The sequence below is a fragment of the Adelges cooleyi genome, unplaced genomic scaffold (assembly GCF_023614345.1).
Source record: "Adelges cooleyi isolate 19-005CV unplaced genomic scaffold, UGA_ACOO_1.1 ACOO_flye_CR_arks_rails_tigmint_CR_PRNA_30, whole genome shotgun sequence".
NCBI classification, from domain to species: Eukaryota; Metazoa; Arthropoda; class Insecta; order Hemiptera; family Adelgidae; genus Adelges; species Adelges cooleyi.
In genome coordinates, this window is record NW_026095971.1 from 15,200,888 (window position 1) to 15,219,833 (window position 18,946).

Genomic DNA, 18,946 nt, shown 5'->3' on the forward strand with positions numbered 1-18,946 from the left:
ACTACAGAATTCAATTTATGTATCGTTATTGATTTAAAAAAAAAGGATCAATAAATTAAATAATAATCCGCTTAATAAAAATAATTTTATATCTATTTATAGGTAGTTTTTTATTATTATTAATAACCAAATAATTTTTTAAAATTAAACTGGTCTTCATCAATATATTAAAAAAAATAAGCAGGTTAAAAAACAAAAACTATTTATATTATTACATATTTAAATATACCATTTCTTTTCTAATTAAATGTTACGGTGATTAATTTAAACGCTTCTTAGGCAATAGGTGCAAAGTTATTCAAGAATAAAAAAAACCCAAAATAAATGGAGAGGTATAACAATGAGATAGCTAGGCAAAGATGTATGCAAGTCCATTGTAATTGTGAATGTTTTATTATATATTATTCGAACATGATTAAAATATTTAGTTATTGAAATAATTTCACGCCAGGGGAACATTATGTGGACAAAAGAACTTTTAGATTAGATAATAAATATTGTTTTTTTTGTTTTAAGTATAGGTTAGTACTCAAAATTATACTAATTAATTATGAAATATATAATATTTTTAAATTTACAAGTGTAAATATACGTGTATTGGATACACAAACACGATACACGTGTACAAACTAATATTACACGTGTACTTAATTAATTACATGGACCAAATCGTAGCCTCTACTATAAACCAGTCACCTTGACCAGTCACCTCGACTCTACTATGTTAGCTGTTCACTATATTTTAAAAAGCTAACATAGTAGTGTCGGGGCGTTCCTAAGAGAATAAATTACAATTTGTACTTCACAGTTCATTTTAATTACGACAAAAACTTAACTATTTAACAATTTTATATGCAAATGAAGTATATATTTATCGTATAAATGAGTTCATATTTATCACATCAAGTTAATAATTACACCATTGTCAAAATAATAGGTTAAAATAATTTGACTTCCACGGGAATTCACCAGAAAATGCCCATTTTTCTTTTTATCGTTTTCGTGTAACTGATAAAATCGTCAGTTATGTCGTCGCTGTGTTCCTTTAAGTATATTTGCGCACTGTCGGCATTTGTCGGATAACCTTTGGGAAAATAATTCCAATGACGGTATATACATATTTTGAACATTTTTTTTAATTAAAAATTACTTATACGTACCGGCGTGATCTCGTAAAAATCGTATTGTCAAGTAGCTTTGTATTTTCAACGCAGTTTCCGGATCCAATTTTTTCCACATGATTATATCTAACCAATAACCCCAAATGTAGGGAGTATCCGTATGGCTCTCATGAGTAGTATTCTTCAACGTGTACAACTGACGAATTCCTTTGGAATTAAAATACTTTCGAAGTACGGATATGTTTGAAGGTATATGAAATGTTTGAGAGTTAATGAATAGAATAGGTTGATCAATATTCAAAAACGGTTCAGATTTGATCGGGAACATCCAACCATCAATAATAACAGCGGTCCTGGTAACACACAAATTATTCACATGATTTTTTCTTAACTACTCATGTATGTGATACATTTTACATGGGGTCTATAATGATCATTCTTAGAATTTTTACAAGGACGTATTGTCTTAAGTTAACAATTTTAACGTGATTATATATTTAACATATCAGAAAAATTAAAACGTATGTTGAACAAGGTGAAATATTTTACCTTGTGTATGGTAATTCCTATAATATATTGAATAATTTTACCAAAAGGGGGGGGGGGGGCGAAAGGCGTTTATTTTTTTCAGTTGTAAAGTAAAAATATACCATTTTCAACTATTAGTGGTGGTCACTTGGATCTAGATACTCACTTAATACGTTTGTCGTTCGCTGCAGTGTACATAGCGGTAGATCCGCCGAATGAATATCCCGCCACAATAACTTTGTTGAAATTCAGTTTACCCTGAAGAAATTAAAAATAATTTTGTAGTAAAACACAATGAGTATTAATATGTTTCGAATTTTGTTTTGAATATTACTTTGAACTGTTCTAAGTCGAAGCTATAATTAATTATATTTTCAACAGGAGCACCGTTATTGATTTCAGAAAGTGTGTCTAAAAGTTTTTCCATTTCCTTGAATCTGTATTTTAACTAGAACACACAGATTATCGATTGTATGATTGATTAATGTAAACCAAGTTGAAGTGTACATATAAAGTTCTAGTATTGACGTTACTGACGCAGTGTAACTTTAATAAGGTGCGGGAGTTTTGCAATCCAAACAATATAAGTTTTAAATAATATCTAAAAGTATAATTTTTTGGCAAATTAATGAACGATGTGGTGGAGTGGGATATTTGGGATGTGTTGTTACACATGGGTTTGAATGGTATTATACAAATGTTGCGAAGCCTACCTAAGCATACGAGGATGACAGTTTATGTTCGTAGGGTCAAGGCTGTAGGTAAAGTTTTGAATTAAGTCATCTATTACAAAACATTGAAAATAGTAGTAAGAAAGAATAATCTCCGTTACGTTCTGTCGCTAGTTCAATTGTCGATCACAAGACAGTTTTGAAAAACGGGCGGCCGACTGTAAAAAAAAAAGAAATAGCTAGGTCCCAAACTTGTTTGGTCTGTATTAGCCAGCAACCCGAATCAAATCTCTGTCTGACAGGATATCATATTATGTATAATATTATAGGCATTCAGCACTGTGACATTGGGCATTCTCGAACATATTGTCAATATTAAAATATGAAATCGTTACTTGTTTATTTCGCAATAGGTAATGATCGTTATCGCATATTTGGTGCAAGTGTACGTGGTCCACCCACGTGCATTGGTCGTTTTTTACGCTCTCTGGAGAATCATAGTAGAACGTAGCTGGCGCTGATGTATCCCTAAACAAACGATATAACTTATGGGTAATAGACAGATTTCCCAAGTACAACATACAAATGCAATTCGGTGTGCAATTACGCCGGTTACCTGTGTTCGATGGCGACAACGATAAAACCGTGAGACGCTATCGAGTTACAGTACTCCGAGCAAACGAATCTGGTAGCTGCGAATCCATGGGAAAACACTAGCAAGGGATAGGACTCGAGAGCTTTGGACAACGGCGCGTCGCAAATGGTGGGTATATAGTGAGGTTCTGAAATCAAAAACATGTTATCATTAAATCCAATTGCCTTTTTCTGTATCGTTGAAAACACTTTTGCCTAACTATGTAGTAGATACGTAACTTGAATGGTGCACACTGCACGTAAATGTCGTTAACGTAAAACGTACTATAATACATGTATAATTGCTTACTAACTAAAACGATTACTAATATTGTTATTTTAACTTAATAAAGTGTTTAAGTCGGTCATAAGGATAAAGTGGGAATGTCTTTCTCGCCGGATCACGGACATCGCGGCAGCGGCCGATTTATAATATAAGTCGCCTTGATTAGGTACCGGCAACTTTACTGTAATAAATTAATAAAATAATATACTATTGATTCCCCAGACTAATGTTAAATCCTATTAACGTGTCATGTCCGTGTATTTACAATAACATGTTATTTTATGGCACCCATCTGTTTTACTTTTATATATTCGTATAAAACATCCTTGAAATAACTAATTATGTGCTTTAAATATAATTTAAATAAATATAATTGCCGTATAAAATATATAGTATGACGACTTTATTTTTCTACATTGTTCTTAAAAACATGTTGTAAAACCATCAACAATAATTTTCATACCCCAAGATAAAATAACTAGATAACTAAAAAAAAAGGAGTTTAAACGCATTCTGGAAGAAAGGATCGATAATATTTTGTTAAGTTACGGCTTTATATCTGCAGTAAAATATTTAAGGAATACTTTATTTCAATTTGGAAGTCATTTGAAATTTTTTTTTTAAGTAATAGCGTGGCACATATGATTTTGTTAATCTTTGGCTTAAAGATAATGATTTAATGTACAATTTCTGAATAAATATAATTAATAATTTGTATAGGAAAATAATTAAAATTGTATAAATTTTCTTTTTGCTATTGTTAAGAATCCTACGCCCCTATCAACTTTTAAAACTTAAATGGCAATGTATGTATTTTATATAATTTTATAATTGAGAATAATCTACTGAACATTTTAACTTGTTAGATTTGGAAATTGAATAATATTATAAAATAACAAACAAAAATAAACCCAAAATAATATTAATACAATTTTTCCTCCTCCAAAATTGTGTACAAACATAAGTAAAATAAAAATCATATTAACTAAGTTTCAACAGGTAATAATTAAATTTTGTAAAAAGAATTGTGTTTGTAATCAATATTATTTTTTAGTTTTTCCTTAATAAACCAAAAAAGTAACTACAGATTTTTAAAAAGTTGTTTACTAAATCATACTATGTCTACCTTATGTCAAATGGCTGATACTCTAATCTTCAGATCTTAAGTCTAAAAATACACTATGCCTACAATATAAAAAGACGTTTTTAGTTCCTCTCAATAATTTTATACGTACACTAATATAATGTTTGATGCAACAGTTATGGTTGATAAAAATGTAATTGAAAAAATATAACCTTTTTTTAATTTTAAATATATTTTCCAAAGTATTAGCGTGTAAATGTATGTAACTCTCTGAAACATGAATATTGAAAATATTCACCATCCCTTAATTAAAACTAAAATGTATAACCTTTTTAAAAGATCAATAATTTTAAAACATAATTAATTCTTGAAAAAGAAGGGCAAATTTATAAATTAGTTGACCGATTACATTGCATGCACTTCTCAGTGGCTGTTACCTATATCAGTAATAACATGTGCCTAGGCCATAAACACTAACACATAAGAAACCAGTTAATCGAGTACAATAACTAAAAAGGTATTTTCACTTTTCCCAAACCCCTAATAAAACTTATTTTAGCTCGCGTTTATTTTGGCGGTTAATCGATAATGATGTATTCGTAATACAGAAACGCTGTCAAAATTAAAATAATATTTTAAATATGTACAATTTAAAAACAAATGTCTAAACGTCGACATACATTGTTTATTTTGTTACTCTGTCCGCGAGTACCGCTTGGAACCTGTTTTATAATGAGCCCCTCTTAAGGATTCAATGTAATACTGTATACAATAAGTATACAACACGACTTCGTAATAAGAAGCAAAAGATATTAAATATTTCTTGTTTTAGACGTTAAATTTGATTCCAGTCTAAAATGATTGTAGGACATCTAGTTATTTTTAAATTGCTCCTAACATATTATATTATTATACACATTCAATTTCAGTTGACTATCCAAAATCTGCTTCAAATTAATTTTTTTGCATCGTGTTTAATCAAGGATAATGTCGCACACCTGAAATTGATCTTTTTAATACAATTATTAAGTTATTAGCATTATTAATTTATTAATTAATTACTTTATTAAGATAATAAACTATTAAGAGTTAATATTAAATATAAAATTTTTAAAAAATTATAACGATTTTTGTAATAAAAAAAAAAATGTTAATATAATACAAATATTGAAAAATCATATGATATACATATTATATTGTAATAATTGTGTACAAAATTAATACAATTAATTATTTTAATTATTACAATGGGTGGTTATTACATTAATTAATATAGTATACAAGTTGTCCCGACCCTGCGTTGCCCGGGATTTAGTTTGCCAGGGCTGAGTAAGATAATTCAAATAAGATTAAAAAAAAGTCAGTACTCCATTTTAGGTTTTAAACATATTTGAATTTGAGTTTCGTTTATACGTGTATTACCGTTTTTATTACTTTTCTATTTAAGCTTGGGCTGAAATTAGGTATTAGGTTTTATTTATACTATATGTTTTATTTTTTGTGTCAATTCAGTGATATCTTTTTATCTACTGAACCAATTTATTCGTGTAGCAGATATTGCATGATATCCGAATAGTACGTTAATAGGTTGAAAATTAAAAAAAGGAACTCCATCATTAAAATCTAGACACAACGCCTTAAAAATTACACATTAAAATTACTGCACGTTATAACGTTGTGAAAAGTATTATAATATATACTATACCTTTAGGTAGTGATATTTTTTTTGTTCAAAAATGAAATAATAACATGACAACAAACACAATACTTTTAACTTTTTATTAAATTTAATATTGCTAGCTGTTGATATACGTATTATGACATTTTTTGTTATTTATTATTTTATCATGCCGAGTGTCACACAAATCTAATGATTTTTTTTTTAATCATTAACAAAACATTCCACATAAATTTCCGGAATCTATCTAATTTTGGAGAGGAGTTATGTCTAGTACTTAAATTTTTATTCTTCAATTTTTTATATGATGCAATTGTAAAGTACCATAGGGAAAAATATATTTTACTTTGTCTTATCAAATACGGTCCGTATTTGAACACGAAAAAGGGTATCCGGAGGCTGCTCGCAAATCCTCTTAAATATGTCTCGTTCGGCATCCATGGCATCCATTTATCCGAATATTCCTAAAAAGATAAAGATGTCACATTAAATCCAGTAGAACTGAAAAATTCACTAACATTTGGGAGAAAATATATTTTAAACCCACCCACCCAAAATATATTACTCATAACATACAAATATTATTAAATTTAATCCTATAATATGACCTTATACTAAGTATTCTGCTAAGTATAGATCAACCATCCACCTCAACCATTAAATCAATGAGGTATTTATCCCGCCAGACACTTGTGTTTGGTGCCACTAATTAAATCTATTCGTTATCTCCACTGAAAAACCGACAAAATTGTTTTTCAAATATCCGGTTGGCGTTTTTTTAACTACACACAATTTAAGAGGAAGTTAAAGTACAGAAAATAGGCATACGATTTTGACGAATGTAAATAATTGTTTACTATAAAATAAATAAGTAATGTACTATAATATTTTACTATCATAAACCATTGTAATATTAGTTAACGCACAAATCGTGGTTCCAACGCTTAACGCAATAAAGACAAAGACTATACACCATAGCTATTTTTTTAAAATTTATTTTGGCACACATCCACCTATGTGTTCTTTTTACATTACTATTTTTATTGTCAATCCAATTATTGGACCGTAAAGCATGGTGAATATATTTATTTTTATTTCTAGAGCTTATAAAAAATATTAGGCCGACACACCAACAAATAAGGACTATAACGCTGATACTAACGTTTATCTGTTCGGATGGAATATCTGTCGGGTAAAATATCCTTGCAAAACATCCTTCCGGGCTGTACTCAGTCATTAGGTCAATACATCCCGTCGCAAAAGGACCTGTAAAAAAACGAATTTGTACAATAATTATCTATTGTAGTAAAAACGAATTATAATAATTAATAACCCAATCAAAACATTGCAATGCATTAATTGACCAATCAACGTCCTCGAACACGTCTTATAGACATTATGGACCATAATGGTAAATAACATAGCTATGTTTAAAGTTGGGATGGGAGGAAATAATAATAATCTTTGAATATTTACCCGTTATTTAGTTTCAAACGGTGGTCATGGGGGTTTCATCCTTAATACTAACATTAAATTACAATTACTTAAGTATTTAGAACAGATATTATTTTTCCGACCTCGTCGCACGCTTATAGTGTTATGCAAACAAGGAAACACACGCAGCAGTTGGATTTTAAAGTGATCGTATGGGTACATTTAATGTCTATGTATAAACATACTGGTTTGATCTCTACAGAATTGCCGATCCAATGTCCATTACTTTGTGCCTTGTGGTTTATATAGAATTGATTTTACCGATAAAAACTAAATTGATGTATGTGCACTGGCCTTGTACAGTATAAATGGGCGCATACTAGTTGCCTCCCATTTCCAGGTAGTCATCAAAATGATGTGCTAGTTGGCAGTTGCCTCCCAAATATCTGAATTCCCTCCGGTGACCTTTATTTATTTTTGTAGCATTCTGGGTCAAAAAGTACTAGTTGTCTCCTATTACAAGTAGTCAACATATTTCATCCGAGTTGCCTTTAAAAGATATCCAAATTCCCTCCCAACGATCCCTCCTAAGGAGCCTGCGCGCGACCTGCTTGAAGTCTTCCTCTTTCCAACAAAAACAATTGTTTGTAATCTGACTAATATACGAGGTGTGAGCATTTTTTTTGTAACGTATGTTTTCACCACTAAAAAGAACTCTAACTTAGTAACAAAAAATGTAGGTTAAAAATTGTATTTAGTAGGTAATACAAATAAAGCTAAAAATAAGTGAAAATAATCGAAATCAAAAAATTTACCATAGTTTGGGACTTAGCAATTTTCGCGCGTAGGGCCTTTAAGCTAGGTAAGCAGTATGACGATTGACGTATATTTATTTTTTTATAATTTTACTAATATAATTGCAATCTGCAGCTACCAAATTATTCATTATTTTAGAATAATTAATCATAGTGTGTATTTTTCAATAGATAACTGATAGTATGATAGTAGCAATTGTGTATATTGTTATCAAAAAAAAAACATTAATTGGAATTATCAGTTGTTGTATTTAAGCGATAATAATATATACCTCATGTCATAAGTAACAAAGTTCAATGGGATTCGATGTACACGCAGAATTGTATATCAGTATTACGTTATTGTCATCGCATTTATTTAGTAATCAATAGTATCTACAGTTTGGTTCTTGTTAATTTTACAGTATTTATTTTAAGTTAATCGTGCTATGTTTTACAATTTATTTGAAAATCATATATTCTTGGGAGGAAATTCGAATAAATAGTATTAATTATCTGGGATGCAACTAGTAGTTTATGACCCTTAGTTAGACTAGTAGTTATTAATTTGTAAGGATTACACTTTTTTAATTACACTAACCAATGTTTCTTTGAACATATTTGTGGCAAACAATAATATTTCTATTTAGACAAGTTTGTTATTTAAATTACACATTCGTTAAATTTGTAAATAGTAGGACATGTTGTTTTTTTAAAAGTCTTAGCCCTATATTAGCCTATTATTAGTAAAACTACTTTCGTTTCAGAAATTAACTACTAAATATTATTTTTTAAGATTTAATTATGAAAAAATAATAATAGGTTTATTACTTAGTCAATGGAATCTAACTTTAAAACAAGGAAAAATAGAATAATTCAAAAAAATATAATTAAATATTAAACCGGTTTATTTTACATGAGATGATTATTTAAAAGGTGAACCGGCGTATGGTCATGGAGTTGTATTTTTTCTCGAAAAAGGAAACCGCAGTAATATCAAAACCTAATTATAGACAAAAATTATAAATATTAGGTTCTTTTAAGATTTTTTTATTCCATAAACTACTTATTTTACTATAATTATTAATAAGGTCTGGAAAAATATTGTTTATACAAATTATATCATGATATAATATGTATATAGGTGTATAATAAATAGAAAATGTATATTCATATTAAAAGTTACTTACGTTATTCGACATACAATTTATAAATGGATGAACTGCGAAACCTTAGAAATAGCCTTAGAGGTCCTACATTTTTAAAACTACTAAATTAATTTAAAAGTATCTTAAGATTTTATATCAATATATTATAAAAACAGAGATGTGAAATGTTACGTTTTTACAAACTTGACACTATTAATTTAAACTTAATACTTCTTTTAAAAAATATTTAAATTTTCAACCACAACCGAGAAGAACAAACTATTCAATGGATGACCAAACATAGGGATCACACAATGTTTTAAAATTAATTTTTAGCCAGAAATGTAAAGTCTTACAAATATTTTTAATTAAATGTTGTTTAAATATTTTATGAACATTTATAGTAATTAATATATGTACAAATATTTTGTAAGAAAATAAAATATTATATTATATAGATATTATATAATGAAAGTAATGTTTAACGTTTTGCAGCTAGGTATAGCAACCAGCTCTAAAGCGATAACGGGAAACAATTTTCTTTTCCTCGCACTGATAATAAAATAGATACTGTGATGTGCTGGATCGAATATATTTTAACTGTCAAATCAATACATCCGAGTTTCTATAATTTTTAAGAGAGGAATGATTCTTCTCAAGAATTTTAAAACTTTATTATTAGATACCTACTTTATTATAAATTTCTTCTAACTTCTAAAAATATGGTTATCAATTTTATACTTAGCTGTGATCCTAATTTTACCAAGTTGAGTGCTTAATTCTAATAAGATAAATAAAGGTTCTTGATATTATATTTATTGATACTAACCGCGTACCTAGGAAGCGGGCAAGTCGTATAGCTACTTCCCTAAAAATTACAAATAGATGTATAATTGAAATGCTGAATAGCGAGTTGTTTGAAGGTCACAGTTTTGTACGACAGTGGATTATCAATAAATATTATATTTTAGCTAGGTTTGTCGTTTCTGGTGTGTTTTCAAATGATTATTTAAAGTTTATTAAACGGCTAGGATCTTAACAAATTGACATTGTGGAATTGACTAACTCCGTTAGATTGGAAAACGTATTGGCCCGATTTTACGAGCTCAGATTTTTAGCTAATTTTTTTTCGTGTTATCGAAAACACATTTTGAATCTAATCAATAATCATGTATTGAATTTTGCATATTTAAATACGAAATATTATGTTTTGATACATTAGGATTAAGTAGCCAGTTAAAATTTGGCTAATAAGCTCCGTGTCACCAAATTGTCCAATATAGTTTTTAGAATTTGATTTCAGGTTAACTTTATGCTGTGTCTAAAAAACAATTTTTTTTACATACCCTTCTCAGTCAATTAAAAAAGGAACTTGTTTTTATCAAGTTGCAGTCATCTAAGGACTAATGTGTATAAAGTGTATACAAGGTGATTCATTGAGATTCTTATAAGACACTCGTTTATCTTAATATTAAACAATATTCAAATTTTTACATCTATTATTTTTTTCCAGGGCTCTTAACTTTTAAAACTTAAGGGTAACGTGTTATGTTTAATTAACATTTTAAATTGAGAATAATCAGCTGAAAATTATGACTGGTCTATAAGTAGTTTTGGATGATTACTTTTAAAGTTACTAAAGTTCAACATTTAGGACGAGAGGTGGAGTGCGGTAGATTAGTGCACGCAGTAAAGATAATATTACACTCCACCTTTCTTCCCGTCATATATTTAAATTCTAATTACTTTAAATGAACTATCCAAAACTAGTTATCAATTAAAGTTTTCAGTAAATTTTTGTTATTTAAAAAATTAATGAAACATGTATTATATAGAATTTAAGTTTCGTAAGTTGATAGAGCTCTGGAAAATACATAATAATAAAATTCGTAAAATAGCTATTTTTTGAATAATGGATTTTTCGTATTATTATTGACTGTTTACATACCTAGGATAAATGTATAACGAATGTATCTTGGTTCATAGTTTTAAGTAAGTTAGACAATTAGTAGCCCTAATATTGGTTTTCTATAGACAGTAAGATAAGACTCACCCGAAGGGTATGGTAGGTGACATTTTTCCGAATCGTTTACTTCCATGGTTTTATTTTTATTTTATGTACGGACACCATATAATAAATGTTGTTACACTTTTTTTCTTGGCGAGATTAACGCGTATTGTAGGCACTTGGTGAGATTGCCGACTGACCGGCTTTCGTGATCATAGTACGGATAAACGGTTGCGGTTTGTTGCGTTTAGTGGGGGACGAGGAGTATAGTTTTTACGCGTTGGCGTTAAAAAACCAAATATTATTTACAAGTATACATAGATAAATAATTATAGTAATGACTTTTAATCACCATAATACAAAATACGGCAGTACAGATAAAAAAGTGATTATTAATTTATATAATTATAACATTATATTATTATCACTGTTGTCATTTATTTTACATCCCCGGGTACAAATTATAATACCATAATTCTAGTTTTGGATTCAATTGACTTTATGGCGATGTGCCTATAAGCTTAAAAGTTATAATAATAATAAAATGTAGATAATTTATGATTATATTTTTTAAAATGGAGAAATTATACTTAGGCCGTATTAAATTGTATAACAGGTATTATAAAAACATAATATGGCTAAATGTTGCTATATGTGAATAAATAAACATATTTTTTCATTATGTGAAGTATAAAAAGAATTATTATTTTGGTCCATTTACGTGAAAATTTATCAAGAACTGCCTTGGTTAACAGACTTTTTATACTTCAGATATTTATTATTATAAAGTGTTTAAAACAATGCTTCTATAAAGTAATACATTTTCATTTTCATTCTTTGAATGAAAAAAGAAAAATTGTTAAAAAAAATCATATTTACATTCGACCAAAAATGGAATGGACGTAAATAATAAATATTGCAATACTAGTTATTAAAGTAAACTAATATTTAAAAATTAGGATGTCTATTTTAATTATATATAACTGTGTATAATTAATTATTAATATAATATTAGTATTATATTATATAATATATAATAATATAATAATATAATTAATTATTTTTAATTATGTATATATTTCTTGACGTTGTTACCCAAAATCATAATTAATTAATAATATTATACATTTTGATACCAATTTTCCTTTTTATACACAATGAATGAAAATGAGAATGTATTAGATTTAAAGGTTGTTTCAAACACTATGTAATATTAAATAGCTGAAGTATAAAAAGGTCTGCTAACTAAGGTAGTTCTTAATCAATATTCACGTAAATGGACCAAAATAATAATTACTTTTTATGCTTCACATAATATAAAAATAATACGTTAGTACCTAAAAAAAGGTTATTTTAGAGCATTATTAAATTGTACTCGCCTAACTCTTTATTTTTTTGTTTTTGTTGGGGAAGGAATATATTGGAGAAAATTATGGAATGACGTTATACTATATGATTCAGGAAAATAAATCACTAGAACAATAAACTGATATTGGGACATATATTATTGATATAGCTTGATATGACACTGATATTATTGTTTTATCTTTTTTTCCCTAGACACTGCCGTTCATTTTTGATAATTGTCCTTGGCAATTAAAGTGTTATTTGTCAAAAAATATAAAAAAATTATTAAAAAAAATTCTGACTAGAAAAATTGGTACATTTGAATGAATTGACAATTAAATGAAAAGTCTGGCACTAAACAAGTATAAAGTAATCCTTTTGAATTTATTGTCGATTTTTATTTTTTGGTCAAATGGTCTCTTTGGAACTTGTACTCTACTAGAACTAAATATTAATGGTTTGCACAAATTTCAAAACTTTATTAAGTTTTGATGTTGGCGCAACTGAAACCCTATAATGATTCCCCCCTCCATTGATATTTTTATTTATATATATAATAAATATTAATATTCAGTTCTTGTATATTATTAACTTAACCAAAAACCCTCCCCTTTAAAAACATTTGACCAAAACAACAACAAGAAATTAAAAAAATATATTTATACTTTTTTTAGTGCCAGACTTTTCATTTAACTGTAAATTCACTTCAAATGTACCAATTTTTTTGAAGTCAGTTTTTTTTGTATAATTTTATTTTAGGCTTCTGAGTGGTAAGGATAATAGTTGAATATTAAAGAAATATTTTTATTATTCATTTATTAATGCGGTCGATATTTTATAATTCTGTTTTAATAGTTTATTTTCATATTTTAGTATCGCAATAATAAATAGATAATAGAGTTAACTTAAGGAATTGTATTTCTAAAATAAGAGTGGCGCATACTGAATTGATTGTATACTTTTATAATATAACCTTACTTTTGCTGATGACGTCAGAAGAAATTAACGCATATAAATTAACGACTTTGAATATTCAACCCAGGAATTAGGTATTATGTAATTTTAATAACTATATTGAGGTTTATAACCTAAAAACATTTTTGTTACTAAAAAATTGCGTTTTGTTTTACATACATTGTTTAAAATATATGTTGGTAACTAACTACTCTTTATAATGAACATTTCGTGTGAAACATTGAAAACCATTTGTAGTACGTATTCAGTATACTTTTATATTCAAGGACCACAACTATGTATTAATGTAACGCCACAATGCTAGCGATCCAACTTTCAGTAGGTAATCAGCAAATTAGCACTAAAATAATATTAAAAATACAATTAATTGTTTATACGTCTTAATTTTTATTAGTTCGTGTAAATTCACTGTTTTTGTTGTTGTTAATATACGTGTGACTCTATAGTTTATGTAACTAGTTATTTATCATTGATCCAATGCTTACTTGTACTTGAGTGGACACGTTTCCACAATGACAATCGATAACCTGTTATATTACCATCAATCGGAAGCTGCTGTTCTGTCGCTTTTTTTTAGTGCTTGAACATTGGTACAAGGATATTGAAAAAAAAATTTTTAAAAGAGTTTTATACAATTCCCTTTTATTTTTATTTTAGTCAACTTTTTTTGGAATGATAATATTTGGTAAAAAAGTTAACATAAAAATCTAGAACAATTGTTTAGTATTGTTTTTACAATAATTTGTTTTTAATTAGCTTTTAAATTTATATTTGTGTCTGGACAAACGATATATTTCAAGCCGCTGGATTGATTGACTTCATTGAGCCTAAAATTAAAAAACACTCACCAACTCTCCCAACGCCCAAAAAATAACATTTAGTTTACAAGATTTTTAACTTAAAATTACAGCTCACTATAATTTTTATAAAAAAGTTTAATTAGATCGAAATTTGTATGGAGTATTCTTAAGATTTTTTTTATGTTACGTTTTGAGATTTACATTTCATTCCAAAAGACACAAGTCTACACAGCACATATGCCACGCAGACCTATTATAGTTATATAAACACAATATGTAAAACTATAACATACTTGTAAATATGAGTTTATGATGTATATTGTTTGTTTAAGGGGGGGGGGGTAAGATAACTAAAACACAATCAATTTTATTTCATAAAGTTGCAAAGGGGAAATTATAATATTTACACTATACTAGAGTATGACAGCTAGAGAAAATATTGTAATTATAAGTTTTCCCTTATTACTTTTTATAGTCGATTTGTTTGTTTAAACTTGAGAAATGGTATGTTTACGGAAGCGGTTACAATTGTTATACTGTTGTGCATTCTTTGTCGAATACATTGTGCGCATAGGTAAACTATAATAATATACTCCACAAGACTTTCGCTTTTGTTTATTGACAATGGTATGGTGCAAACTGTACAGCAGTCATAGCATATTATACATTTGGTGTTCGTGTATTTTTTGTGGCAGCACAAAAATTATATTTACCTGATTCGTGTTCTGCTTGCATTGTGATATAGGTGTCACAATCTTAAATAATATACAAGCGTAATAATAATAATATGGAATTTGGTTTGTCACTCCAAATTATAAATATATATAATCATAAAAGAAGAAGAAGTTTTATAAAGTTACTTTGAAAATTAACATAGTAATAGCTATAATTTAATTAATTTGTTTAATGAACGTCGTATTACTTTAAATGCAAGCTATAATTATACACGGACAACACAATTTGAGTTATAATTTTATACTTAATTAGAATCTCCTTGGCAACTCTTCATTTGGTTACGTATATAATACGAGTATATTTAGTTATGTTTAGGAAATCTTACTCAAAGGAAATGTTCGTGCATGTAATGTTCATAAAGTACATAAGAACCGTTTTTGTTATAATCAAGACATGACATAAATCTTAATAGTGATTGTTTTTTTAAATAAAAACGTCGGCTTAGGTAATTTTATGAATAATAGTATTGACACGAAAGCATAATTTATATTAAAAGTACAAAGTGCATAAGACATAACAATATTGAAATTCATGGCTAGACAAGGAATCGGTACACCGTACAACGGACAAAGTCCGCGATCAAATTATTAAGTCATGATCAAGTAACTTAATTTCTGAGAAAATTACACGTTTTAATGTATAACAAACAATGCAGGGTATATACACAAGTTATAAAAATAAAAATAAAATTGTATTCGATATTACTCACTCACTTCTTAATATTTATCTAATCGGAGGATTCTGTAGTGACGGGCCTGTTGTCTACCGAATTGTCATCCGAAATAATCTGCACGTTTCTGACAGGCGTGGACTGAGTGGTACGCCTGAACATCGAACGTGGAGCAGTCTGTTCTTCGACGTCGACATCGGTGTTACCAGAGTACCTAGGACTTGTGGTCAACAGCATTCGGATCAGACCGTCTTTGAATGTCTGCGTGACTCGGGGCGATCGGGTAAGGCTGTCCTGCTGACCGGAAAATTGCACGTTGCCCGCGGCAAGGGGCCTGGGTTGCAATCGCGGGCCTTGATAATAATTGGGCACGTAGTAAGGCTGTTGGTACGGCAAGGGATACGGCTGATAGGGTCCGCCTAAGCCGCCGCCGCCGCCAACGTTGCCGAGTGGTAACTGTGAAATGCGCGTTTGCACTAAAGTCAATATGAGTTCCATGAGGTCATCGCGGAGCGCTATCAGCGTATTAGGGTTAAACGAATATGGATTCATCACCGGGTACACGGGTTGTGGATATTGTAATGGGTACGACTGTTGGTATTGGAGCGGCACGGGTTGGTATTGTGTAGATGAGGGCAGCGGCGTTTGACCGGCCGGCGCGGTTACCGGTTCATTGACATCGTTGTCGTCGTCCTCGTCAATAGGTCGACCCATTCGTTCGTGTTCTTCATACTTGGCCCGCTGGAAAGGCGCTGTCTGTCCAGCTTTGTTATAAACCGACGGTGGGGGCCTGTATTGGACGCGTACAGGATCCAGTTCGGACATCAGGGCTGATATGACCGGTGACACTGGCGCCGACTGCAGGCTGGACCTTCCGTGCACACCGTACACGTCTGGAGAGTCATTTTCATTTCGGGGCAATTGCCGGCGAAGATCGTTGCCCTCCCGCCGCCCGTTCGTCTGTTCGTTTACTGGCCGTTTGGACACCAGTATCTTTTTTAACCCGCTCGTTTTGGGTTCCTCTTCTTTATTCGGTATGACCTGCACGGTAGACGGCTTACCGGTAGACGCCGTTTCGTAGTCCGCAGGTGTCGTCGACGCGCCGCTCGTTTGGAACCCGGACGAATTGCTGGCGGAGTAGGACACCCGTTTTAACTGTCCCGTCTCGTCCACGAATCCAAACATGCCCTTAACGTTGCCCGCCACGTCCCGAGTTTCCACTTTAAAGCTACCGTCGGACGCCTCGTAACCGAACGTATACGAACCGTCGTCGTTCACTTTGTTGATCTGCTTAAGGATGGATACGTCCGCCGGCAGAGTGTTGGGCGGCGTGGCCGGAACGTCCGGCTCCAGTTTCTTGACCGGCGACGCCGTGGCCGCCGTCACTTGTTGTTCGCCGTCTTCGGCCGCCACTCGCAGAGCTAGACATATTAAAAACACCTGAAAGCCAACAAATCTCTATTACCGTAATCATTCAGAATATATTATGTTATCACATTGAAAACTAACAATCGGATACTGTGTATATTACATTATTGTTATTATAACGTTGATTGCCATACCTGCCGGATGATGTTTAACGGACCCATAGCTAAGAACGAATTGACGACGAGACGACGTTGCTGGTCTACTAAATAGATTATGGCTGGACAGGGAGTCGACGGTACAAGGCACGCGAAAGCCATGGAAAACTCACACGGTGTTGAGTAACCGCTGGGTTCGCATAGGTACTCTGTGAGAACGGTAAAGTTTCAACAGACTTATTGTTAATTGTCGCGTCCGTCGAGTGCCCTGGAAAATCAAATAGACCCCATCGGTGTGAACTTACTCGGAACAAGGTCGTCGAAGGTCGCTGACACTTATTTTTACCCGTAACAACAAAGTTTTCATCTATTTTTTCGGTTCAAAAATTGCTCCTAGTCACAATAGGTAGGCAGTTTTCCGACGGGCTATTAAGCAATTTAATGTGTTATAATCCGATTGCGTCACTCGGGCCAACATCAGTGACAATAGGCATAGTAGTATACATTTTTTTAAATTTGTATCTCCCACCCTAGTCTTATTATGTTTATTGTTTTAGACTATACGAGAAATGCTAACGTATTTCAGTGTAATATTATTACATTTTCGGTATTCTCTTCTTACCGTGACTTAAGACCTTTGAAAAAAAAGGCGAAACTACTTACGATCCTTAGTTATTTTTTATGTCTTGAGTAGGCTCATAATGACTACTCGATTCGTGGTAGATACCAATCTACAATAATAACAATAGTTATATTTGGGTACTCATAGAATAATTGAAATCATAACGTGTGTAAATAAAAATGTATTAATTTAAGTTATGTAAAATAAATAAAATATAATGAACGGCGTTCGTAAAAAAAGATATATTTCGGTAATTTGGACAAATATTATACATATATTTAATAATTGAAATAAACCTACTTTAGAATATTTTTATGTCCTATGAAAACTACTTAGACAAAATATTGACTTATACCCTTTTTTACAAACATCGTCCTAAACTTTACAAAAATATTCTACATTGCTGCGTTTTCAATACAAAAATAATATAACGTACGTTTTAAATTAGTGTCACTATAGAGTGAAAGAGTTCAGGTTTTTCTTACTCAACTTCCAACGTTCACTGCACGTAATTACTATCCGCTTTACTAGATAATAGTAAACGTATTAAACAGTTTCGCAAATAAAATGGACTTAACAGAGAACTGTCATAAAGATATGAACAATATTTTTAATATTACACAGAAATAATAACAATGACTTATTAAGATTTAATGGCTTGTAATTTTGTTACTAATACGTGACATAAGTATAGGTTTAATACGTATAGGGAAAATAACGGTTCTTTACAATTTTTTTAACCATTACTTTTTGTAAATTTACTCATAATTGCCACTTAGCTATAACTTATAACTTTGTATATATCATATAAGTTAACACCCTCGTATTGGCAGTCGTCCTCTTGCATCGGTACATGTATAAATACCTGAATGCATCAGAAACCTACGTC

The 18,946-nt window shown here is 30.3% G+C and overlaps 2 protein-coding genes across 2 annotated transcripts; both read right to left on the reverse strand.

Moving 5' to 3' along the window:
• Positions 1–794: 794 nt before the first annotated feature.
• Positions 795–11,593, reverse strand: LOC126838822 (platelet-activating factor acetylhydrolase-like). The gene is made up of 9 exons (XM_050573561.1): positions 11,431–11,593; positions 7,164–7,267; positions 6,348–6,465; positions 2,937–3,102; positions 2,716–2,848; positions 1,984–2,097; positions 1,816–1,907; positions 1,161–1,474; positions 795–1,084 (listed from the first exon to the last, which is right to left on the reverse strand). The coding sequence occupies exons 1-9, from the start codon at positions 11,474–11,476 to the stop codon at positions 966–968; spliced, it is 1,206 nt and encodes a 401-aa protein (XP_050429518.1). The 5' UTR covers positions 11,477–11,593; the 3' UTR covers positions 795–965.
• A 4,115-nt stretch (positions 11,594–15,708) lies between these two features.
• On the reverse strand, positions 15,709–17,531 carry LOC126838367 (uncharacterized). The gene is made up of 2 exons (XM_050572728.1): positions 17,475–17,531; positions 15,709–17,352 (listed from the first exon to the last, which is right to left on the reverse strand). The coding sequence occupies exons 1-2, from the start codon at positions 17,499–17,501 to the stop codon at positions 15,970–15,972; spliced, it is 1,410 nt and encodes a 469-aa protein (XP_050428685.1). The 5' UTR covers positions 17,502–17,531; the 3' UTR covers positions 15,709–15,969.
• Between the last annotated feature and the right edge of the window lie 1,415 nt (positions 17,532–18,946).

Bases quoted from the DNA above. Each gene is read 5' to 3' on its own strand.
- LOC126838367 (XM_050572728.1), bottom strand. From the start codon at position 17,501: ATGGGTCCGTTAAACATCATCCGGCAG. The intron at 17,353-17,474 runs GTATGGCAATCA...GTTGGCTTTCAG, and splicing joins CGTTAAACATCATCCGGCAG to GTGTTTTTAATATGTCTAGC.
- LOC126838822 (XM_050573561.1), bottom strand. From the start codon at position 11,476: ATGGAAGTAAACGATTCGGAAAAATGTCACCTACCATACCCTTCGG. The intron at 3,103-6,347 runs GTAAAATATATT...TTTTGATTTCAG, and splicing joins ACCGTATTTGATAAGACAAA to AACCTCACTATATACCCACC. The intron at 2,849-2,936 runs GTAACCGGCGTA...TCGTTTGTTTAG, and splicing joins GTTGTCGCCATCGAACACAG to GGATACATCAGCGCCAGCTA.